The sequence below is a fragment of the Zingiber officinale genome, chromosome 8B (assembly GCF_018446385.1).
Source record: "Zingiber officinale cultivar Zhangliang chromosome 8B, Zo_v1.1, whole genome shotgun sequence".
NCBI classification, from domain to species: Eukaryota; Viridiplantae; Streptophyta; class Magnoliopsida; order Zingiberales; family Zingiberaceae; genus Zingiber; species Zingiber officinale.
Window position 1 is genome coordinate 71830165 of NC_056001.1, and position 25894 is coordinate 71856058.

At 38.3% G+C, this 25894-nt stretch overlaps 2 protein-coding genes and 1 pseudogene across 2 annotated transcripts; 2 read left to right on the forward strand and 1 right to left on the reverse strand.

The window, feature by feature from the left end:
- Positions 1-2065: 2065 nt before the first annotated feature.
- LOC122013956 lies at positions 2066-5373 on the forward strand (annotated as a pseudogene).
- A 2227-nt stretch (positions 5374-7600) lies between these two features.
- Positions 7601-8852, forward strand: LOC122014497 (probable WRKY transcription factor 65). Its single transcript, XM_042570730.1, has 3 exons — positions 7601-7858; positions 7938-8096; positions 8177-8852. Exons 1-3 carry the CDS (start codon positions 7698-7700, stop codon positions 8679-8681), a joined length of 825 nt encoding a protein of 274 aa, XP_042426664.1. The 5' UTR covers positions 7601-7697; the 3' UTR covers positions 8682-8852.
- Positions 8853-9643: 791 nt separating this feature from the next.
- Positions 9644-24875, reverse strand: LOC122014496 (MACPF domain-containing protein CAD1-like). The gene is made up of 6 exons (XM_042570729.1): positions 24243-24875; positions 23397-23635; positions 23010-23205; positions 12084-12267; positions 11186-11349; positions 9644-10441 (listed from the first exon to the last, which is right to left on the reverse strand). The coding sequence occupies exons 1-6, from the start codon at positions 24543-24545 to the stop codon at positions 9839-9841; spliced, it is 1689 nt and encodes a 562-aa protein (XP_042426663.1). The 5' UTR covers positions 24546-24875; the 3' UTR covers positions 9644-9838.
- Between the last annotated feature and the right edge of the window lie 1019 nt (positions 24876-25894).

A 25894-nucleotide genomic window follows, 5' to 3' on the forward strand; every position in this document is an offset into this window, starting at 1 on the left:
TGGAATCATTACTACCGTTAGTTGAAGAAAATCTTGATAATTGTGTTTGAGAACGGTCGAGTCCATATTCCGTTGGGTGCTTTGTTTCTATATGTTGTTTCAACGACCCATAGTCGTCGCCGGTTTGGAATTTGTAGGAAGCATTGCAATGCTTACATTTTGCACGCATTTCTCTCGACGGAAGAGTGACCTTCTCAACATGTTTAGTAAAAATAGAAGACTTTCGAGAAGGAAGTTCTCGAACCTTAGAAGTAATTGCATCGGTACTTCCTTGTGTTTCGGGTGTCGAATTCAGAAGGTGCTCGATCTCATCGTCGGTGAATTGAATATTGGGGTCCTCCTCCCGCAGATTCATTATATCCTTTCCCTTTCGAGCTCAAGATGATGCACCTTCACGATCTCCTTTTATTATAATTGAAAATTGGAAACAAAAATGTATAAAAAAATACGAAATTGAGATTAAGAATAGAAAAGATGTATATGAAAATGATGAAAAGAGCTCTCTATTTATAGAGTTATATATATATATATATATATATATATATATATATATTCGGTTGAGCCGGCGGTCCGCAGAGTTTTCACCAAAGGGTTCGACCCGACAAATCGGATCAACGGGCAACCGGTCCGTTGATCCGGTTGCGGGCCCAGACTGGATCCGAACCAGACTCCGCCCGGGATCGGGTCTACATACAAAAAGCACATACAAAAAGGGATTAAAATAACTAGTAAAATATTCTGTATCCTATAGCTATTAACAGTATGATCCTTAATATCACGATGAAATTGTCCCCAGGGCGTAGCACAGATGGAGAGTGCATGATTCTGTGGCTGAAAGGTCCAGGGGTCGATCCCCGGGATGTCACTGCCTGGGGTTAACACCTCCTTTCATATCCATGAAATCGACTCTAGGGGAGCCGCTGATGTGACGATTCTATATTTTTTTTCTTAATATCACGATGAAATAACTGTGCTAGACGATGGCGTCGTTTTATTTATATATATGGCAAAAAGCACGTCTTCAGTATTCTCATCAATCTATTTCTAGATTAACACGAAGAAAACAAAATACAAATATCTACCAACTATTAATACAAAGAGAAATGATACGCTGCTCGAATTTGTCTCTCAAATTTGGATCTCGAATGACGTGGCTTCCTGCGTGGAAAGTGACACGTCAAAGACTTTCCACTTTGTTTTTTTTCTCTCCCTGCTCGGCTCGAATTTTCTCTCCGCCTCTTGCCTTGCCCTAACGTTTTCTCTCCGCCTCTTGCCCTAACATTTTCTCGCCGCCTCCTTGCCGTCTCTCTTTCCCTCCGCCTCTTGCTGTCGCGTTTTCCCTCCGGCTCCTTGCCCTAAATCTCTCCGCTCTCCGTTCTCTGCTCTCGGCGCTCGACGGACTTGGCTCCTTCCTTTCTCTCAGCCTCTCCCCTGCCCTAAATCTCCCCTGAATCCAGGTACAAAGCTGTTTTCCTTAGCTGATTTTTGTCCAAATCGACTTTATGCTATTCGGACCTTAATGTTGTTCGGTTTCCTACTGTTTAGCTGCTCGCCTCTCCCTGTTTTTTCTGCTCGTAAAAGGACTTTTTTGTTCAACTTAAGCAAAGTGATAAACTTAGAGCAGTGTGCGTTAATTCTTCCTCTAAATTCTCGAAGCAGTATCCTTGAGTCTGAAAAAATATTAAAGTGGATCAGTGCAAATTTTTTTACAGGCCCTCTGATAGTACCCGCTAACTTGATTGTTTCATTGTAATATGACTTGATTGTTTCAGTGCAAATTTTTGGCTGGGTTTTTTGGCTACAACAAAAGTAACATAGCTGGGTTTTTTTGGCTACAAGCTATTTAAACCACTGAAATATCATTTAAGAATCTCCATTCTTTGCTAGATGCTTGCATTCAGGATTCAGTCTGAGTCCATAATCACTTTCTTGGTGATGGCAAGCCTTAGTAGATGCTTGTATGTTCTTATTTCTTTTCTGGATGTTTTCTATTTTTTAAGCAAATAAATGTAGTTGAATACTTACCTGCCTTCCATTTTTGAATAAATGTAGGTGAAAAATAATCATGGAACAAGGAAAAAGTGATTCAAATGAGGTAAATGATAACAACGACCATGTGAGCACAGACCTATCTCCATCTAGTTTAAATGAAGTCATGATTCCTAAGATTGGAATGACTTTTATATCTGAAGATGAAGTTCGTAATTTTTATAAATCATATGCTCAGAATGTTGGTTTTGGTATTTCCAAATTAGGTGGTAAAAAGGGAGATGATGGAAAGCAAAAATATTTTTGTTTTGGATGTGCCAAAAGTGGTAAAACAGTATCTCAAGCCAAAAATGCTTTGTACCCTAGGCCTTCTACTAAGACAAATTGCAAAGCTAAGATTAATGTTGTTATTCGGAATGATGATAACTTTGTGATAAATAGTGTATCTCTTGAACATAATCATGTCTTGAGCCCGGGAAAGTCACGACATTTTAGATGTAATAAATTATTGGATTCAACTACAAAGAGGAAACTTGAATTAAATGATCAAGCAGGAATTACTTTAAGTAAAAGTTTTCATTCATTGGTAGTTGAGGCTGGAGGCTATGAGAATTTGACATTTGATGAGAGAAAGTGTAGGAATTATATTTCAGAAGCTAGAAGGTTGAGGTTAGGGGATGGAGATGCTGAAGCCTTGAGTAATTATTTTTGTCGCATGCAAAGTCGGAACTCTAACTTCTTTTATGTGCTTGATTTAGATGAAGAGTCTCGAATAAGAAATGTTTTTTGGGCAGATGCAAGATGTAGGGCTGCATATCATTACTTTTCTGATGTTGTGACTTTTGATACAACTTATTTGACTAATAGTTATGATATGCCATTTGCTCCTTTTGTTGGGGTGAATCATCATGGTCAATCCATTTTGCTTGGTTGTGGATTATTATCAAGTGAAGATTCAGAAACATTCATATGGTTGTTCAAATCTTGGCTGACATGTATGCTTGGGCGTGCTCCAAAGGCCATAATCACAGACCAGTGTCGTGCCATGGCAATTGCTATTGAAGAGATATTTCCGAATTCTCATCATCGTTTGTGTCTTTGGCATATAATGAAAAAATTACCAGCAAAATTAGGTGGGCATGCTCAATATAAGCTGATAAAGAAACAAATGAAGAATATTGTTTACAACTCACTTACTATTGATGAATGTGATGCAAATTGGATGAAAATGATTGAGGTTTTTAATTTAGATAACAATGACTGGTTGAAATCTTTGTATGAACAGCGGAATAGATGGATACCTGTGTATGTCAAAGATAAGTTTTGGGCAGGTATGTCCACATCCCAAAGGAGTGAAAGTATGAATGCTTTTTTTTTATGAATATGTTCATTCGAAAACTTCTTTGAAGCAATTTGTTGAACAGTTTGATAATGCTCTGAAGAAGAAGATTGAAAAAGAAAAAAATTTGGATTTTGGTTCTTTTAATTCTATGATACCAGTAATTTCTGGTTATCCTATTGAAAGACAATTTTAAAGTTTCTACACTAACAACTTATTTAAGTTGTTCCAAGATGAGATAAGAGGGTTGATGTTTTGCAATACCTCACTAGTGAGGCAAGAAGGGGTTGCTTTTATATTTGAAGTGGTAGAAACTTTGTTGGGAAAAAATGGAGACCCTATAAGAGATGCTTCCTTCAGGGTAGATTATACTGAGTTAGCTTGTCAAGTTAAGTGTCTATGCCATCTTTTTGAGTTTCGGGGAATTTTATGTAGGCATGTGATCTCTGTGTTGATACGAATGAAGGTGATTGAGGTTCCTATGAATTATATTATGGATCGATGGCGCAAAGATATTAAACGTGGTTATCAAAGTATCACTAACATTTATGATGAATATGTTTGTGATGGAGAAAGACATCGGTATAATATTCTCACTCCATTGATACAAGAGGTTCAACAACTTGGGGCAAATAATGACGACAGTTGTTCTGTTTTGGTAGAAATCTTGAAAGATGCGAAGGAAAAATTGATTGATATTCAAATAAATCATTCAAGAGCGCACCAATTGAAAGAAACATCTACATCAAGTTCAAAAACAATACACTCTCCATTAAAAGTAAGATCTCGAGGTCGTCCACCCACAAAGAGGAAACAATCTAAGATTGAACAAATTATGAAGAAATCAGTTGCAAAGGCCAGAAAAAAGGTATGATTTATTATGTTTTAAGCCATAGAGGATTATTGTTCGGTACCTATGAGATAACTTTTGCTTTATATACTTCTTTGTAGCCAAATATCTCTATTTACTATTTATATGGCTCTTTGTTGAATACAATGTTAGGTCATTCATTCTGCGACAACCAGCCAATCAACAACATAATGATGACAACGACAATCATTCAATTCTTTCTGTTCTCAGAAACCAGGAGCTACTGACCAGAGAGAGAGGTACATCTGGGCAAATGTCAGTATCAAAACACATTATTTAATGTCAGTTTCAATAACTAATCAACATTCTAATTGTCATCATGCAGATTGATATTCTGTGATGCGTGTTCAGGCTTTTGGCGTGGCCATAGATTCGAGTTCAGGCTTGTCATGGGCTAAGAAGGCAGTCTATATCAATGGCTGGTCAGGTCTATGAGGCAATGAGCAATGCTGGATATCTTGACTCTAACATGATAGTGATTTTAAATGATAGTAGGCATTCTTTACATCCTATGAGGCAATGAGCAATGCTGGAATGAAAGAACCTGAGTTCTGTAAAGTCTGTTTTGGAAATGTTAATGTTCATTTACCTTAAAATTTTTCTTGACAGAACTTCAAATAGGTGAAGTTGCTTTGATATGTGGGTTTTTTTTCATATGTTTTATTGCCTCCATTCTTGACTGCTCCAATGGTTTTGTTTCTTAACTACTGCATGTGTCTTGCCTCGATTGTTGGCCATTCCAATATTTGTGTTCTGAACTACAGTGTGTTTTAGAGCTCTATTATTTGGTATGCATTATCGTCTCTGCATTTTACCTATATTACATTGTGTTTTATCATGTTTGTCGATACCAGGGAATAACAAAAAAGATCGGTAAAGCAGTGCATGAATTGGCAGCCAAAGTTGATGAGTGCACACGGGGTATGATGGGCCCTCTTGGAGCTACTCTCTTTGAAGACCTTGGACTTTACTACATTGGACCAGTGCACAGACACTTATATTTGATGATCTAGTTTGTGTACTTAATGAAGTGGCATCATTAGATTCAACTGGTCCTGTGCTAGTACATGTCATCACAGAGGATGAGAAGGACTCAAAATCTACCGAGGAGGGTAAGATGATTGAATCCTTGGCTACTGTAGCTTGTGGCAGAGCAAGGTCTCTGCGCCACTAATCAAATTTGATGTAACAATGTGTATGCATTTATGTATATTCATTCATAAATTGGAAATGTATACCTTACTGTACTGAAGATTTCCTAAGCGATCAATGTACTCTCACATTGATGCCAAACTGGTACCCCAAAATCATTCTCTTTAGTACCAGATCGTATGTCTATCAAAAGCAGCCTCAGGACATTCAATGATGTTCTTGTGGAAGCTCTAGTAGCAGAAGCAGAAAGGGACAAATCAATTGTAGTGGTCCATTCTGGCACTGAACTTGATCCATTTATTAAGTTCAACTACAAAATTTTCTGATTTGTTGTATCTTATATCCAACTAAATAAGTCCCGAAAGAAGAACAAAGCATAATAAAATCATTACAAATTATCAAACGATTATATAACATGTTCTGCATTATCCATCTTAACTAAAAACAAATTATCCTATCACATTACAGCACCAACATTACTCAACGCTAATTAACAAGACCGAACTAACAAAGTAATAAGGTATACAGCCAAAAGAGTTAAATTCACTATAACTAATATCCAGACCACTGATGGTACATTCCAATTTCCTAGATTATGCCCACGAGAAGCAATGTATTCACTTCCTAACCTTGACTCTATTCTTCCTAACCTTCCACGACATATGTCACTTCTGTCTTCATTAGACAAAGTATCGGCTACGACCCACTTTTGCCAGCCATGTTGCGCACATCCATAATACCTCCTTCCAGGATTTTTGCTCGATCTAGAAACACATACCAATGTTCTTCGTCCGCAATCTCTACATGGTACATGTTCAAATTTTGCGTCGTCGATAGAGCTGTAACTTGATGATGCCATCTTTTAACAACCTATTCAGCAAACAAGAATTACTTAGATTCAAATATTTTTTAATGCTCATATATTGTATGCTAAATCAATGGCAAAATAGGAAAAAAGCCATTTTGCGTTATTGTATAAATCAATAATATATCAAAACTCTAGTTAAAGTCTTAACTTGCCATCATACTGAATCCGGAAAGTGAGACAAGATGTCACCCAAGATAAAAACAAGGTCTATGGATAGAAAAATCAATATTGATAATTAAAACAACTACCCTAATAAACAGCCCCTTAGTCACAAGTCGTAACAACATAGCCCTAAAAGATCAACTCCAAGGCTCAGATGGAACTTCTTGAAGCATCCAATAGGATGCTCCATCACAGATTTTGGACTGCTCACGTCCAATTTAGTATCAAATCTGATTATTGTAAGCTAAAAGAACCCATATGTTGCCTGAATATATAATTCAAGTTGTCTAGGGCTAAAGACACTAGCACTCCTCCAACCCAAAAAATGACAATAGGCTTGCCATCACCAAGAAAGTGATTATGGACTCAGACTGAATCCTGAATGCAAGCATCTAGCAAAGAATGGAGATTCTTAAATGATATTTCAGTGGTTTAAATAGCTTGTAGCCAAAAAACCCAGCTATGTTACTTTTGTTGTAGCCAAAAAACCCAGCCAAAAATTTGCACTGAAACAATCAAGTCATATTACAATGAAACAATCAAGTTAGCGGGTACTATCAGAGGGCCTGTAAAAAAATTTGCACTGATCCACTTTAATATTTTTTCAGACTCAAGGATACTGTTTCGAGAATTTAGAGGAAGAATTAACGCACACTGCTCTAAGTTTATCACTTTGCTTAAGTTGAACAAAAAAGTCCTTTTACGAGCAGAAAAAACAGGGAGAGGCGAGCAGCTAAACAGTAGGAAACCGAACAACATTAAGGTCCGAATAGCATAAAGTCGATTTGGACAAAAATCAGCTAAGGAAAACAGCTTTGTACCTGGATTCAGGGGAGATTTAGGGCAGGGGAGAGGCTGAGAGAAAGGAAGGAGCCAAGTCCGTCGAGCGCCGAGAGCAGAGAACGGAGAGCGGAGAGATTTAGGGCAAGGAGCCGGAGGGAAAACGCGACAGCAAGAGGCGGAGGGAAAGAGAGACGGCAAGGAGGCGGCGAGAAAATGTTAGGGCAAGAGGCGGAGAGAAAACGTTAGGGCAAGGCAAGAGGCGGAGAGAAAATTCGAGCCGAGCAGGGAGAGAAAAAAAATAAAGTGGAAAGTCTTTGACGTGTCACTTTCCACGCAGAAAGTCACGTCATTCGAGATCCAAATTCGAGAGACAAATTCGAGCAGCGTATCATTTCTCTAATACAAATGACTTAGATTAAACGAGGATATACTCGAATGCGCTACTCAATACCTCATGTGATAATGCTCTGTCTCAATCACTGTACCGTCTCAATCAGTGTATCGTCCCAGAGGGAATACCGCTTTGTTTATATATGGTGGCATGCTTGTCCCTTCTCTCTCAATTGTTCATGACGGAGAAGATGTCATTGGATTCTTGGGACGCTAACGAGGACGGCGTCGCCTTTTCACCGGAGAAGCTCGCCGCCGGCGAAGGCGGCAACTTTAGGGCGACTCAGCCTCCGGCCAAGAAAAGGTGAGAGCTATCGACTCTGGTTCGAGAGTTCACCGGATATATGTAAGTGTCGATCTCATTGGTGCAACCTATCGAACAGCCGGCGGGCGGTGCAGAAGCGGGTGGTGTCGGTGCCGGTCGGCTTCGCGGATGGGCTCCTGGGGAAGAATGGAGTCGGCGGGGAGGTGTTTCCGCCGATGGACGCCTGGGCGTGGAGGAAGTACGGCCAGAAGCCCATCAAGGGATCTCCTTACCCGAGGTCGAGGCCACGAATTCTCGAACTAAATTTACGATAAAATTTTAGCGAAAAAGTTTTCTTAATCGAAAGGGATGTCGCAGAGGTTATTACCGGTGCAGCAGCTACAAGGGCTGCCCGGCGAGGAAGCAGGTGGAGCGGAGCCACCACGATCCCACCACGCTCGTCGTCACCTACTCCTTCGACCACAACCACCCTGGGCCGCCGCCCAAGATCGCCCGCCGCCACCACGCTCCGCCACCGCCTCCGGCGCCAGAGGCGGGGAGGGAAGAGGAGAAGTGCCTGACGTCAGCGGCGGAGGAGGATCCGCTGGTGTCTATGATGATGGCGCTTGAGAACGGCGGGGAGTTCCGGTGGTTCACCGACGTGGCTTCCCCTTCCTCCACCTCGGCGGGATCCGACGAGCTGCTGTACGGATCCGTCCTCTTCGGAGGCAGCGGGGAGGCGGGGTTGGTGCCGGAGGAGAGGGAGACGGTGGGGGCGGGGGAGGAGGACGCAACGTTCGCCGGGCTGGGGGAGCTGCCGGAGTACTCAGTGGTGCTTCGCCGGGGCATGGCGGCGGCTCCGTGGGTCGGGACAACCGGGTGATGGATTTGTGGCCGTTGATTTGGATCTTGATTTCTCCTTTTGACGCATACACGATTTTTTTTATTTCGTTGACTGTATTTTTTTGTTTTTTGTTTTGTATTCATACAGAGATAAATGAGCACATGGTGAGCAAATAAAGAAATAGTTATGTGACATGATATCTGGTGTTATTATATAAGAAAGGTTTAATTGCTTGATTAGCTTAAATTTTTTTTAGTTAACATCCGGTATGCTAAATTTATCTTATTAGAAACTTGTCTTTTTTTCTTCTTACAAAAATACTTCTTAAATTTTATTTTAATATTGTTAAATAATTTAACAAAGTATTGGAGAAAACTTACTATTTGGACTATTCTGTGAGGCCAACAAATTTGGGATTAGGTAAGAGTCAGTTCATCAAATAAAATGTTTTCAAATTTTGTTGCTTTGTAAGGAAATTTCAAAAATGAAACCCAAAACTTGATATCATTGGATTGCTTAATTATAACCAGGTAGGCGAACCAGAATAAAAGACTGTTTACATCCGGGATTAGTCATAGGAAACCTGGACATCTAGATTATAAAAAAAAAGGACAAATGAAAAAGTTATATAGATTAGAACAACTTACCTTAAGATGCCCTCAGTCTGCACAAGTTCGGTTGTATAGTTGTTAAACTTTAAGTAGTTCATCACTCGTCAGTGGTAGAGAGGCATACAGTGGGCAACATCATGGGATCAGCATTACCTACATTGAACAACAACCAAATTTCTTCAGAGAAGAAGCTTCAGCTTTGGCATTTATTTTGTCTCCTTTACTTGGTATAGATATGCGACACAGCCCCATTACCTGCCTCAAACTGCCCCTTGCTCGCAATTGATAAATCTGAGTGAAGAAGGTGAAAATTCTGCCTTTTAATCCAAATCATCGGTCAAAAACAAGTCCTGGATTCTGTCTGGCAATAGGTATTAGAACACAAGCAAATTTCAAAATGGACTGTTTTCATGTTACAAATAAGAATGTAGCTTCTCAAGAACACAAACAGCGGCAACAGGGTTGTGCTAACTAACATTTTGTCTAATAATGTAATGGAGGAACAAAATAACGCTGTTATCCATATAAAGAATGCCTCAAAGGACTGAAAATGAACTGGATAACAAAAGGATAATGAGATGGGATTCAGTAGTTCAACAAGGAATACTTTACACGCACGACAATCTTCCCTTTCTCGACCCCTAATTTGGCTCCAGTTACCAACCAGTGGCCTGGAGTATCTTGTGGCCCCTTCAGCATCTCTGTCATGTCAACAATCTTTGCAAGCTTGGAGCTGTCTCCTGAAGTGGAAGAGGATGTATCCTCTAGTTTTGGCAGCTGGCTAGTGGGACTGTGATCCCAAACGGATCTCCTTATGGTGCAGCCAGGGACCCTAGAGAACAACAGTTTGAGATGTAGGACACTTTTGGCACCGAAATCCCATACCCCAAGCTGAGCTCCTGTCACTATGTAAACGCCGGAGAGGTCACCAATGCTTGTTTCAGTACTCTCAATGGGTGCGGTGCTGACATGGGCAAAATTTTTCCACTTAATGGGTTCGAACCAGCGACTGTCCTGCTCCTCAGGGCCTTGCCATTTTGGTGGGCCAATTGCAATGTGCGAGTCCCAGTGAGGTAAGAAGATCTTCGGTAAGGTTGCAAAATGCTGCAAGTGGATGGCTAACCGGTTTTGTTTGCTCCCTTCAAGGCTTAGCCTAAGGCCCGTGACTGGTTTACGATTGACAGATACCTGCACTAAGTTTTGGAGTTCTTAGCTAGAGAGTATATCAGCAGAACAAAAACCTTTTGTAGCTTCCGAATCAGTAATATAAGTGGAATGAAAAGGTCTATAAATCTGCAGCATTTAATAATATAGCAAGACATGCTAAACCAATTTTCCAATGTGTTTTTTCCATCACTACAGTGCTACAATTTTGTACCGATACATCACAGTAAAGAACTTGAAAATAGCCACATTTTCTTAAGCTAAAAAAATTGATAACTCATCTTCTTTTCAGTATGTTTAAGTAATAGATTGCTTCTTCAGCATTGAGCAACCTATGTGATTGGAGGAATAAACATTCTCCAGCAATTTAAAAGAGTGATAGGGGGTGATTGTCTGTCAACATGATCAGAAAGTTAAGTCCAATGAATAAAGGATAGCATGTTTATATAAACCTAGGTTTTGTTGAACACCTACAAGAATATTGTACAGAAGAAATGGGAACATTGACTGCGAATTTGGCCCTCTTTGCTAGTGAAAAGCAAGTAGTTTAATTTGTTCAAAATTCCTTAACTAAAGATGATTTCATACACTGCCATCAGATCAAAATGCTTTTGCAATTATCTACTGAAATTCCATAAAAAGGATACATAATAATTATCAAAATGGTTTTGCAATTATCTACTGTGAATTCCATAAAAAAAGGTAGGACACATAATCATAATATAATGATTGTCTATCTAAAAAATTACCAACTAGATTCCTATTTACCTGCTCTGTGCTAATATAAAGCTTCGGGCCCATTAAACTAAACTGAAGAGAAGGGCACATGGGTTCCTTTCTTTGGTGTCCAGGAATATTAACTGGTGCAGGAGCCCAAACTCTTTGTACTTGAAACTCCAAGAAATATTGTAATTCTTCTATAGGTGGCTTATCTGCAGGCAAAATTATAAATATAAATGTAAGAATACAATCTCTACAATTTAAAGGTCACAAGGCAAAATTGACACAAGTCAGCCTTTTGGCATAAGCAAACTAAATTGACATTGCTAGAAAATAGAAATCCATGATTATATGGTTACTGAAAGAATGACAGATAACAGAAAAAGTTAAATGATACGCTTGTCATACAATGTGCATTTGATATTATCTTTTTGATACAGAGGTTACAATATTCTAATAAAAGTTTCCAGTTAAGGATTGTGAAGACAAGTTTCAAAAGGTGAGACAAATCAAGTGGGAAATCTTACAGTTTGGAATTATGCAACAATACTGACTCGTGCAATAATGCATAGACAAGATCCAACTATTACAATGAAAAATAAGAAAGTTTTGCATTTATCAATAAAACAAGGGGTCCCCAGAAGAATGCAGCATGCCTGCTAGCGCCTCGCACTAATGAGTCTAATCTCTTGTGGCAGAAATTAATTAAAATTGGGATGTCCAATAACATCAAAAAGCTAAAATCATTCCCTTCTCTAGAAGCCAATGCTGTCATACCATCAAATAGAAATTAAATGAAGCCTCCCATGACCCATCTACAACATATATTTCCATATAGCAATGTTTATAGAAAACTATTGCAATATAAAATTTCTAATTCCTTAGAATCAAACTAAAAAGACAATTTAGTAAAATAAAAAATAACAAGGGCTTAACCAGAACATACACTCTAAATATAGGTCAACAGCACGAACTAGGTTCTGAGTTCCAGGTACTCCAGTCAGAAGAGAAACGATGGGGAGAAAGGTCATATTGATAACATCTGGAGCTGAAGAAACGGTGCTCACCCACTCTGCATGATTTTGAACAAGATCATCACCACCCCTCCTCCGAAAGATAATAGTAATATCCTGCATAAAAGAAAGCATCATTTGGACAATATACAAAATGAATTATTGGCTACTGGCAAAATACCACAAAAAAATGCTATGTTCTATAGAATTCTCAAATTGCTACATATCAGTATTCGTGTATGTAATAATCTTGAATACTTGCAATTCCACCAAATACATGACCTCCGAATACAGCTAACAAAAGAAATTTTTTCACTTAAATCGGAACACAGTAATTACAAACTATTGAGGTTATTTCACATGAAGTGGGAAAATTCTCAAGAAATTCAAGCATTACATCAGAAAATAAGTGTATGTCTTACAATTGTATCCTAAGTAGATTGCAGTCACATTTTCCATTAATCTTTCATTGGTTTACTCGTACCAATCTAATTTATTAGTTCAATCCCAAAATATGGGATCAAGTTGACTTGTTACTGCACAAACCTTTGTTTATGTAATTTTTATATTTTAACACCAAGACAACACCAAATATCTTATTAATGAGCATAAATTATACTGCCAAATCTGGCAAGGGATGAAGAATAGTGCTAAACTGAGGGCTACTACTAACAACTCCAGCAAGGGGACACTCATTAGATGAACAAGAAATAAAGCCGGCACTAGGACATTTTGAAGATGGGTTTGAAGAAACGAGCAAGAATAACCTTGGCAAAGGCTGAATAACAATGATAAGCAACAATTTTGGCAACGGATGAAGATTGACAACAACAACAAAGTGGCAGGCATGGAATGGAGACAAACGGTGCTTCGAACAAGGAAGGCAAATACCTGTGAACTAGGCATTGCAAATTAAAGGTATTGATAAAAGAAAGATATACCCTCACAACCCATCAAGTTACTAGTCTCTAGAAATTACCCTGGTTTCACATGTCATACAGCTATTCAATCCAGGTTTGTAGCATTTTTTGTTTATGAACATGCTCAAACTGGCCATGTCCCTGGTTCCTAGATTTTTTGGTGTAGCAGATCGATTTAGGCCACATTCTGTAGCCATAATTTGAGGGGCGAGTAAGGAAGGAAATTATACTCTAGAAAATACACTACTCCTTTGGAGATCGTATCAAGTATCAACTTAATAAAACCATATTATTATTCATTTACTAGTATAATAGTGACACTTTTGGAGCTCAGTTCAGGACAGTGGAGTATAAAACTTCATACTTTCGTTTGAATTTTAGTACAGATGGATTTAGTAGCAGATGGCATGTTTAGTATATAGGTTTTCCAATGTAAGTGTAATGGTTCTCTTGATAAAAAATTTTTAAAAAAAAATCTACGATCTCAATTACTTCAGAAATGCAAACAGAAGGATTTGGAAATATCTCATATGGTCATCAAATAGTAGCAGATGAGTAAAGTATTTGGATATCTTCAGATAATTCTCATTACTTCTTAGGCTATGACATATTGGCTCATCAATTTGTGGGAATAGATTACAAGATGCATGTTATGGACCATGGGTAAGCCCATGCAGCAAAAGAGAATCTGGAGCCCTTATCAAATACAAGAGATACATGCTGAGCACATTTAAAAAGAAGTGTGCATATAAAGAGAATTGATTCAGCTATAGTAATTGATTTTATTTGGGTCGAGTATCTTTTATTTTTAGTAAGGATAAACCTTTCTTATTCTATGTTTATTTTCTTCTTTCGTTAGGAAGGAACATCAGTAGTTGTATTTAAATGGCTGGAATAATGCAATAAGGATTATGATTGAGTTTATAAAAAGAAATCAAACCCCTAGATCAAGAGGTTCTCTAATCCTAACCAATCTCAAATTCTCCCTACCACCATAGGCCATCAAGATCGTAAAACCAAGAAAACAAAGATTGATTCCGCCGATTAGTGGTAAACCGTCCCATTACACGATCCATATCCAAAGGTCATAACAAATTGGTATCAGAGCTTGTTGTAATGGGTGACTCACAAGCACTTCAATAACGCTTTGAGGTTTTTTCAAAATTTTCCAAGAGGACAAAGCTGCCAATGAAAAACGGCAGCTCATCCATGCTTAACCGAAAGAATTGTCCAAAGGCTCCTCTAAACTACACTCACACAGCAACCATCTAGGTGAAGAAAGCAACAGTCATCCTGACCCAAATGGCATCGCCCGAAAGGGTACCATGGCCATGAAGAGAGATCCTCATATATACTACGGTATTCGAAGCTGGATTTCCCACATTATGATGGTCAATCTGATCGTTTGGGATGGCTCAATCGATGTGACCATTTTTTCGCCATCAATGCACTCCAAAGGAAGAAGAAGTTGGCCTAGCTTCATTACATCTTGAGGGAGATGGTAAATTGTGAATCATCAAACTAGAACATGATCAACCTCATATCAATAGGAGGAATTTAAGGATCTATGTAATCTAAGGTTTGGGCCACCTATTTGCAACAACAAATTGGACGAGCTTGTCAAACTTCCACAATTAGGATCCGTGGAAGATTGTCAGGGAAAGTTCGAACAATTGGCAGCATGAGCGAATTCATTAATATCAAAACAAGAAATTTAAATATTCATTAATGGACTCCAAGATCACATCCCTGTGGTGCCCAAAAGATCTCACATCAGCCTGTCTTTATGAACGTCGTTCTAAACGATCTGAATCTACCATCACACAGCGGCGCCCCCCCATCCAGCCGCCGAAGCAACCATTTACCAAACGATTAAGAAATAGAAGAATGACGTGCCAAGGTCTTTGTTTTAATTGCAATGAACTTTACACTCCCGGTCACCGTTGCAAACATCTTTTTTGGCTTGAGGGATTAGAAGATTCTGATGAATAGAACCACGTCGAGGATGCTGAAATTTCTCTCAATGTGATCATAGACACTCGCGCCCCTCAAACCATGCGAATTAAGTGACAAATTAACCACACCCCTTTGTTGGTCCTAACGACTCGAGAAGTACTCATTGCTTTCTAAATGCAAGACTTGCATCTAGCTTGGGCTTACCACAAACACCCTGCTCTCTGGGTAGCAGTAGCTAATGGGCAACTACTACAATGCCTTGGGTCTGCCACAACATCTTAATTCATTTGGGTGATCATAAATTTAATGTTGAATTCTTCATTCTACCATTGGAAGACATTGGAGCAGTGTTGGGAGTAAATTGGCTTCGCACCATTAGTCTCATCCTTTGGGATTTCTCCATATGCGCATGAGCTTTCAACAAACCAGCAACACCATTGATTTACAAGGATCGGGTGCTACTCTAATAGCAGAAGTCGCCTCCCTCGCAAACAGCTACCCTACACAAATTTAATGTTGAATTCTTCATTCTACCATTGGAAGACATTGGAGCAGTGTTGGGAATAAATTGGCTTCACACCCTTAGTCCCATCCTTTGGGATTTCTCCATATGCGCATGAGCTTTCAACAAACCGCAACACCATTGATTTACAAGGATCGGGTGCTACTCTAATAGCAGAAGTAGCCTTCCTCGCAACAGCTACCCTACCAAAAGTTCATGAAAAAACACTACGACATATTCTGGAAAAGTATGCTTTAATTTTTGAGGAACCTGCCTCCCACCCTTCCACAAATCCTACCACAAAATTTTACTTAAACAAGGCACCAACCCCATCATGGTGTGCCCTTATAGATACCCCCATTCGCAAAAAAATGAAATCGAGCGTCAATGCAGCGACATAATTGCCAAGGGCCTTATTAGACAAAGCACATCACCTTTTTCTTTGCTAGTTTTATCGATGAAAACAGCAAACGACATATAGCGCTTTTGTGTGGATTATAGGGCTCTGAATGAGAAGACGATCAAGGATAAGTTTCCTATGCCTGATCGATGAATTGCTTAGCGAATTACATGGATCTCTTTATATTACTTAGCTAGACCTCAAATCCTGATATCACCTAATCCAAATGGAACTGGCCAGCATTCTTATGATAGTTTTACGCACTCATCACGATCATTTTGAGTTCATAGTAATGCCTTTCGGGCTCACAAACATCCCCTCGACTTTTCAAGCTCTCATGAATAATATCTTTGATGCTTTTATGAAGAAATTTGTGCTTGTCTTCTTTGATAATATACTTATTTACAGGCCTTCTTGCATCTCCGCCATTTGCAATTGGATTTTGAAATATTACTGCAGCAACATCGCTTCTTAAAAAATTCTAAATGTTTATTTGTTCGGACGAAAATCACCTATCTTGGTCACATCATTTCTCGTTCTGTAGGTAATGGCAAAATTAAAGTAGTCCTCCATTGGCCACAACCCACTATCTTCGTGCCCTTCATGGGCTCACGAAGACCGCAAATTCGTCCAAGGTTATGGAATGTCAACGTCCCCTCTAACTTGGTTCTTGAGAAGGAATTCTTTCGAATGGAATGAAGTAGCGGAATTGGCTTTCCAAAAGCCAAAATCACCCTCACTTCCACACCGGTACTTGCCTTGCCTGATTTCTAGAAGTCATGTGTGGTGGATTGTGATGCCTCAGTTATGGGTATCGGTGCAATTCTGCAGCAAGAAGAAAGCCCCATCACCTTTTTCAACTGTCCTTTGGCCCAATGGCACAAGAAGCTCCCTGCCTATGAGAAAGAGCTCATCGGATTGGCCAAAGCTATACGTCATTGGCATGCTTATCTTTGGGAACACAAGTTCTTGGTCCAAACTTACCATTACATTCTTAAATTTTTATTGGATTACCACCTCGCCTCAACAATACTAATTAGTAAGCTTCTAGGTTTTGACTTTCTCATCGAATATCGACCAGGTGCACTTTCACGTCGTGATAGCAATATTGGACAGTTGACCACCATCTAGACCCGACCACAATTCAAAACCGCCAATTCGACGGTTCCTAAAACATCGACCCATAACCTTAACCATCCAAGACAGTTGGTTCGGAACCGCCGGTTCACAGTTCGCAACGGTTCATGGCAGTTCAAAATTATTATTATTATTATTATTAAAAAATATATTAATTTTTTTTGTCTTCCGAAATTTAAAATTTATCCACCCCCTCGTGTCGCTGCACGCGGTGGCATAGCCACGTTAGGGACGGGGGTGTGACCCCCCTCCCCAAATTTCTAAATTCTCTTCTGCAGCGGGTGTTGTTGCTGCTGTTGAACATGATGAACTTTGATTTTTTTTCTCCCCCAAGACCAAATTTCTTAACCTATTGAAGGTTGTTAGAGTGGCAAGCCAACTGGTGTAGTGGATGTGCCAGAGTTATTTTGTTTAGGAAAGGAAAAAAAAAAAAAGACAAAATTTTGTCATTAGTGTTGTCCTTATTATTATTACTACTTTCTTTTCGTTATTAGACTCTTTTAAATTTCTTAAATACTAAGTAATTGATAAAGCACAGATACTTATTTTAAGTTATATTAGGCTTTCTTGAGTTTATACATTTTTAGGGTATTCTATATATTACAATCTGGAGGATTTGGCTGACATATATTTTAATTTTAATATAATCATTTAAAAATATAAATTTCATATCTATTTGGTAGATTTATTTGTAGTTTTGTAGAAAATGATAAAAACATATGTATTGATTATAAATATGTTTACTGTATATGTGTTTCAACATAATCAAGTTTTTTTCTTGGGCTAAAGTCTTTAGTTACTAATTTTACTTTGTTTTTTTATTATCATACCTTCATTATTTTATTTTGAAATATTTATTTTGTATTAATTGTTAAAATGTTTTAAGTTATATGGATTAATTTTCATATTTGATTTCTTTCAAATTGATTAATTCTTTCTGCATTACTATAATTAATTTAGATTAAGTAATATTTCATTTATGTCTTTTGGTTCTATTTGTGACATGAAAGAAAAGAAATTAACTTGATTTCTAAAATAAGATCTTATATTTATTCCATAAATAATATATTTAACAACTTGTTCTATAAGATGTTTAGATTTGTTTTAAGTATTAGGGTGCTCTTAAATTTCTTGAATGTTTTCTGTGAGTTCTTTTCATATTTATTTTATATTCTTTACTTTTTAATTAAATGCAGTTTTATTAATTTTCTCTTTTATATTTTTATTTATAATGATTCGACAAATCGTTGTTTCAATTAGAATCAAGGGCTAAAGACAAAATTTTTTAATTTAAGTTCGTTTTGAACTACTTAAATTCGAAATTTAGTCTTTTGGATTATAAAAATTGACTTATACTAATGTTAAGGCCGAAATTTTTGAATTTAAGTTCATTTTCAGCTCTTTAAATTCAAAACTTAGACTTTTGAATTGTGAAAATCTACTTATACTAATGTTTGGAATTTTCAAAAATTTATGCTTATATTTTTTAAAGTATTTTTGAGTTTTAGAATTGGATAATTCAATTTTAGAAATGTTGACACATTATAATTGTGAATATAATTTTTTAAAATTATTGTGTGTAGTTGTGAAGTAAAATGTAAAGTTTGGACTTTTAGAAAATTTCTTTTGCTATTTGTTTTTGAATTGTTGAAAAAATATAGTCATTAAATTAAATGATTATATTTCTAAAATATTATGTTAATGATAAATTAGGTGAAATAACAATGTTGAGTTTTTTTAACAAGATGCGAGATGAACCTACTTCAAAGCATCTCCCTGGCCACCTCCTCTCCTCTGTCTCCTGAACCACCATTTTGTGTTGTATTAATTTTTTTTATTTTATTGAATTGCCCCCCCCCCCCCCCCCCCCCCCAAAAAAAAAAAAAAGAAGTAAAAAATCCTGGCTATGCCACTGGGTAGCTACACGCCGAACCCACCGCCCACCTTTTTCTCTTCTTTCCCAATACGGGCTTCCTTCCATCCTTATCCTCTCCTTCCTTTTCTCTTTTCGTTTCTATGTTTTTTCTTGTTCAACAGTAATCAAAGTAGATCTTGATGCTGCAGTAGCCATTCTCTGCTAAGGTTTTTTTCCACCACAGGAGCAGTCCTCTCTCTTCTTTCTCTTTTCTTTTCTTTCTTGTTTGTAGGATTTGCCAAGGTTGCTAACGAAAATCAGCACCTTCTACAAGCCCTCAATGACTTCCTCTTCCCTTGATCGGAGATGCTTCTTCTTCTTCCAATTTCTTCTCCACCTAACCCATTTCATTGCTAATCCAGTTCTTGCAACAATTATGCTGGGGATCAAAGGCCCAAAGATGAGGAGAAGCGGAATTGAACCGTCGGTCGCGGTTAATTTCCACTTGGAACCGTAACTGACCTAGCCCCAGATGGGCCAGTTCCGATTCCGACATATTTAACTGGGTCATTCGGTAATCGGCTCGTTGACCCAGTTACAGGTACGGACCCGGCTCGGGCCAGGTCTACCACCATCTCCATTTCCAAATTGAACTTAACAGACGACATCCGATCTGAATATTCCACTTTCCCAAAAATTCATCACCTTATTCATATGTCACAACAAGGTGAAGGTCACATGGAATACAAGGATGGGCTTTTATTCCTCAAAGGCAAAATCTATCTCCCTGCTGCATTTCCTCTCACTTCTAGAATACTAACCATGATACATAATGAGTTTTACAAAAGATATCAGAAGGCATTATACCGAATTACACTAGATTTCTATTGGCTTGAGATGAAATGGCAAGTTCACTTGTTTGTACAAGAATGCCCAGTTTGCCAATGTAATAAAGTGGTGCATTTAAAACATGCGGGATTATTACAACCCTTGTCCGTTCCTCACCAAATGTGCTATGGCATTTCCGTGGATTTTATTGACAAGTTGCCTCTATCTCAAGGTAAAACTATATTGTTTGTGGTCACTGATCGCTTCTCTAAGTATGCCCATTTCATCCCTTTATCACACACATACATGATTGTGAAGGTGACTTGAGTTTTCTTGAATAATATTTTTAAGCTTCACGGTCTCCAAAAAAACAATTGTGCGACCGTGATGCAACCACTAGTTCCTTCTGGGAGGAGCTATTTAGCCGTAGTAAAACACAATTTTATTTCTCATCCGCTTACCATCCATAATCGGATGACCAAACCGAAGCTATGAACCGAGTAATCGAGATGTATTTGCATTGTTTTACAGGAGAATTTCAAAAAAAATGTGTATATTGGATCTCTTGGGTAAAATTTTGTTACAATATTAGCTATCACACGTCCCTTAAGGTCACCCCCTTCGAGATTGTGTATGGGTGATCACCTCCCCACCTATTATCATATTTGGTTGGTACTTCGGGACGGTTTAGTGGCTAACTCATAAAGTGCTGCCACCATATTTGGCTGGTACTGCCAATAGATCAAGAGCTCCAGACTCGGGAACAACTTCTGAAGAATCATCGGGAACACCTCTTGCTGCCCAAAATTGCATGAAACTTCAATATGATTCATCCCATCGGGAGCTACAATTTGATATAGGAGATATGGTGTCAGGGTCGGCTCAAGGCATAGGTCATTAAGGCCTATGCCTAGGGCCCCAATTATATTGGGGCACACCAAATTATATATATATATATATATATATATATATGAATTTAAAAGTATATGAGTTTGAATATTAAATATTTAAAATTATAACTAAAATAAAATTTACTCAAGATTTATTTTTATTATTAATTTTATTTTTTATAACCAAATTATATTTGATATAATTTTTTATTTTTTATATTTAACCAATAATTTTTAATTTTTTATAGATTAAAGTTAAATTTGATTATTTTTATTTTTTTTACTTGTGATAGATTTAATTGATAATTTTAATTTTTTATTGTTAAAGTTAGATTTGGTTGTTAATTTATTTTTTTTATTAAAATTTAATTCATAATTTTAAAATTTTTACTAATAGAATTTAGTTTACTAATCAAAATTAAGTTTGGTTAATAAATTAAACAAATTTATTGGTTATACTTAATTGATATTATCTTATAAAAATACTTTTGGAAATCAAAACATATTTAATATTGCACTATCATTTTCTCTAAATTTTATTGTCCTTTCTTTCTTCTCCTTCATTATCAATTTTTATACTATTATTATTATGTCCTTACTCTTCCACGAGGCACACTTTTTTATTTTTAATAATTCGTCATTGATATTTAATAGCTAAATATTTTTAGCTAAATAAACTTGATTGATAATTTATCGAAGTTAAAATTGATAAAAAGATAGTTTGGTTGCTCTCGCCAATGTGAGATCCAGAGGAAGGTATCTTATACATAGTAACTATATCTACTACTCAAACCTATTACCTTTGTGTCACATAATAATAATTTTATTGAGTTAAGACCTTCCTTTAACGAAGTTAAAATTAATTGATAATTTTTTAAAAATAATAATTAAATTAAAATGTATATTAATAGTATTATAATAATTTATTACTCGTTGTCAAATTAGTTAACATAAAGTGACATTGGCACGAGATAAAGTTATTGCTACATGACTTAATTGGCCATTGTTTCCAATTGTAAAAATAATCATTAACAATCTATGAAATTGTCCTTTTAAATTTTACTAATAAAATTAAATGTCGCCTTAGGGCATGGTTGAGTTTGGCTATTGTGGGTGGGCAAGGGATCGAATCTCTACAAAGTCAAGAAAAATGTCATCCCAGCAGTGGCCAACTGCAGTTTCCTGATTTACCTTCTCATAGATAGTCATGGGGCCGGCTATGTGGATCGATAGGGTGGCGAATTTCACCTTTTGCTACAACTAATAAGTTTTTTAATATTTATTTTTTAAAAAAAAATTAAGACTTACTTTTTTTCCGCCTATGGCCTCAAGAATAGTCGAGACGACCCTGTATGGTGTTGTTAAAGCTTCAGCCTTATTACCAAGTAAGTTTGACGTCCAAGAACTGTTCGAAACTTTGTCCTTGTTTTTATGGGCCTTTTTAAAATCATAGATCACATGGCCCATGTCGCTTACAAGCTCCAATTGTCAGACCACACAAAGCTCCAATTTTGAAGAAATATCATAGCAACATCCCTGGCTTTCCCACTCTTCCACCCATACATCAGGAAGATTACATTCCCTTTCCTCAAGTTGTTCTTGACCTCCGCTCCCACCGTGTATGCTCCCAAATTCTAGTTCATTTGGAGGGTGTATCCCCTGCTGAGGCTTCATTGGAAGATGCAATAGCTATCATGGAATGTTACCCATCATTCGTGTTTGTGGACAAACCCATTTTTACGGGAGTAATGGTTTCGACCGTGGGGAATCCCATGCAGCAAATGAGAATTTGGAGCCCGTTAAATACAAGAGATACACACACGACGGATTTAGAAAGAATAGTGTATATCAAGAGAATTGATTCAGCAATAGTAACTGATTTTATTTGAGTTGAGTATCTTTTATTTTAATTGAGTCGAGTATCTTTTGTTTTTAGTAAGATTAAACCTTTCTTATTCGGTGTTTGTTTTCTTCCCTCGTCAGGAAGGAACGTCAGTAGTTGTATTTAAATGATTGGAATAATGCAATAAAGATTATGATTGAGTTTACAAAAAGAAAACAAACCCCTAGATCGAAAGGTTCTCTAATCCTAAAGAGCCTCAAATTCTCCCTACCACCATAGACCGTCAAGGTCGTAAAACCAAGGCAAAGATTGATTCCGCCGATCAGCCGGTTAACGGTCCCATTATGCAATCCATATCCAAGGTCATCATAAATGCACATACTTGTAAACATCCTTGTTGAGAAATGCAATTCTAGATAACATGATATGTGACCACTGTTAACAAAAGATGGAGTTGCAAGGGATGCAGTCGATAGTATGACAGCAGTATGTGACATGTACTTTTTCTAAGGCTGGAAGACTACTAACCTTGTCTTTGTAGTTCAAGGGAGCATTGAATGACTGATGTTGCAAGTTCAAGAACCGCTGGTCCCCAATTTCTTTAACATAGTTTTCAATTTCTAACTCTGATAACTGAGATGAATGGTGCTGCTTAATATACACCTCATCTTTTCCACCAATTGTAACCGATATGATTATATGGGTGCCAAAGTTTTCAATAAAGCTGAACAAAATATAAATGAAAAATCTGATGATCAGAAAATAACCAATAATAATAACAATCATAGAAGTCCTAGTTAGATAGCATATGATTTTCCATAATGATAAGGATCTATGCACTTTATACATTGAAAATTCCAAAGAGAGAAACATGATTATAATACCTCGACGTGATGCAAACTATTACCTACTAACCTAGCCAACATTGGTGGATTCCAATTGCGAGGAACAGCATGCTTGATATCATCACGGATAACCAATTCGTCACTTATAAGTTTAGCTTGATACAAAGGGATGTAAAAGCCATCCATAGCAAGAGCTTTGGTTGTTGCAGCATCAACTTTGCTAGATCCAGTGACACTGAACATTGAGTTAAAGCTTCCAAGAGGAACTGTTCCAGACAAACCTAACTTCTTATTGAAAAGCTCAGCCATCTGTAGAGCCAGTATTAGAATAGAAAAAGGGTACACTGCTCCAGAACTGACATTGAAATGATAATAGTGGATGTTTTGCACATAAAAATAATGCTACAGCTTAATTTTGTATCTGGCAAACATATGCAGCCATTAACCTTTCAAAGAATTTCCCAAACATGCCAACATAAGTCAATTGCAATATTTTCAAATCTAGAGTGACAAGAACACACACATAATACTATGCTTCCAGTTACATTACAATCTAAGAGATCTTATTTTATATCCAACTCGATGCTCCATGAGGTGGACATGCATCGTAAGAACTATATTACATAGAAGAGAGCATTTTCCTCTAACTGTGATGATAAGGTTCCATATCCATTCCTAAAGTTATAATACAAAATAAAACAAATAAAATCAGGCAATTGTTTTCTTAGATTAAGGGAGGAAAATGCTTCAAATATCCCGACGTTAGACATCATGAAAAACAGAATAACTTGAATAGATATGTTTGCATGTGATCTACACAAACCATAAGATATTTCTAAATATCTAAGCTCAATATCAACACAGACGATACAACAAATTGAATAATTCAACGACTCATAGGCCAGAACCCCCTTACTTGTTGAAAACTACAGACGCCGGAGGGATCTCGCTGGTCCCTCTCCCTGGTGATCTTGATGTCCAAGGGCACATCGGGGAGAACGATCTCGCCCCCTGCGCTGCCGCCGTCCGCGATGACCAAGCTCCTCCTACTGGAGTCGTCAAGGACGACGAGGCGGGACCCGGGCGCGCCCTTACAGTATAGCAGCCGCGCGTCCGAGGTGACGTCGAACCCACGTCCGAGCGCCTGCACCGCGTTCGTCAGAGTCGCGATCAGAGCTTCCGAGCCGCCCGCAGCGGCCGCCGCCCTCGCCTTATCCATGCGCGAAACCCCACCCAGAAGCAGTGTCAGGACTCAAACGCATCAGACAAGGGTTCAATCTCATCTCATCTTTTCCTCCACCACGTCCTCCCCGTCGCGCCTCCTTTGCAACCAATCCTAGCTCAAATCTGGCGAGCTTTTTCCCAACAACGGTAAGGGATCGAGATTGGTTTGGAGATGGAGATCCAGTTGGGGGCGACGAAGCGAGATGAGTTGAAGCGAGGCGAGGCGATGCGATAGAGGAAGAGGAGAGGAGAAGAGGGTTTCTTTGGCTTGGACCGGACGAGTGCTACTGGTGGTGAGGGCCGAGGAAGATGACTTTTTGACCACTCTGACATCAGTAGAAAAAAGAACGCGCTTTTTATGTCCTCCAAAGATCATTAATAGTTGACCGGTCATTACAAGCAACCAATGACCAACTTCTTCCATCCCATCCCTTACTACCGAGTTCGATTTCTTTATATTATATAATATAATATTATATTATATATATATATATATATAACATATCATATTATTTTATTATTTTAATACAGTATTTTCTCTTTCTTTAATTTTTCTTCTGCTTTTTTGTTCTCGCTAAAACACTAGCCATGCTCACCTCGCCACGCCTCATCATCGTTGGCCACCGACCACCCGCCCGACCATCGATAGTCTGACCACTGTCGAACTATGGGAAAGCGATCACGTCCGTGTTGGGTAGGCGACTGGATTCCGACCGCCTGCCCAACACGAACGTGATCGCGTTTGGATTCCAACGCAGTCGCGTCCGGAATCTGTCGTGATCGTCCCATGCCCAACACGACCACGATCGCGTCGGATCGCGATTAGAATCGAGGCACGACGGGGCGGGTGGCTAGCGGTGACGAGGCGCGAGGCATGGTGACATTATGAAATCCAGCGAGGTGCGGTTGAGCATGTGACAATCACGACGGATTCCGGGCGCGACTGCGCCGAAATTCGGGCGCGATCGCGCCGGAATCTGGACTTGATCGTGCCGGAATCCGAATGCGATCGCGCCGAAATCCGGATGCGATCGCTTCCGTGTTGGGCAGGCGATCGGAATCCAGTCGCCTACCCAACATGGATGTGATCGCTTTCCCATAGTTGTCAGACGACCGGCGGTCGGGCGGGTGGCCAGCGACCGGGCAGGTGGCCGGTAGTGACAAGGCACGGTGAGCATGGCTAGCATTTCAACGAGAATGAAGAAGCAGAAGAAAAAATAAAGAAAGAGAAAATGTTGTATTAAAAAATAAAATAATATGACATGGCAGTCGGTCCGTAACAATCCACCGGATAGAATCTGTAGCATAACAATTATATATATATATATATATGCCTTAAGATCA

Bases quoted from the DNA above. Each gene is read 5' to 3' on its own strand.
- LOC122014497 (XM_042570730.1), top strand. From the start codon at position 7,698: ATGGTGGCATGCTTGTCCCTTCTCTCTCAATTGTTCATGACGGAGAAG. The intron at 7,859-7,937 runs GTGAGAGCTATC...CCTATCGAACAG, and splicing joins CAGCCTCCGGCCAAGAAAAG to CCGGCGGGCGGTGCAGAAGC. The intron at 8,097-8,176 runs GTCGAGGCCACG...GGGATGTCGCAG, and splicing joins AAGGGATCTCCTTACCCGAG to AGGTTATTACCGGTGCAGCA.
- LOC122014496 (XM_042570729.1), bottom strand. From the start codon at position 24,545: ATGGATAAGGCGAGGGCGGCGGCCGCTGCGGGCGGCTCGGAAGCTCTG. The intron at 12,268-23,009 runs GTTAGTAGTCTT...TCTTTTATGCAG, and splicing joins CCTTGAACTACAAAGACAAG to GATATTACTATTATCTTTCG. The intron at 11,350-12,083 runs GTATGTTCTGGT...TTTTGCCTGCAG, and splicing joins TGTTGACCTATATTTAGAGT to ATAAGCCACCTATAGAAGAA.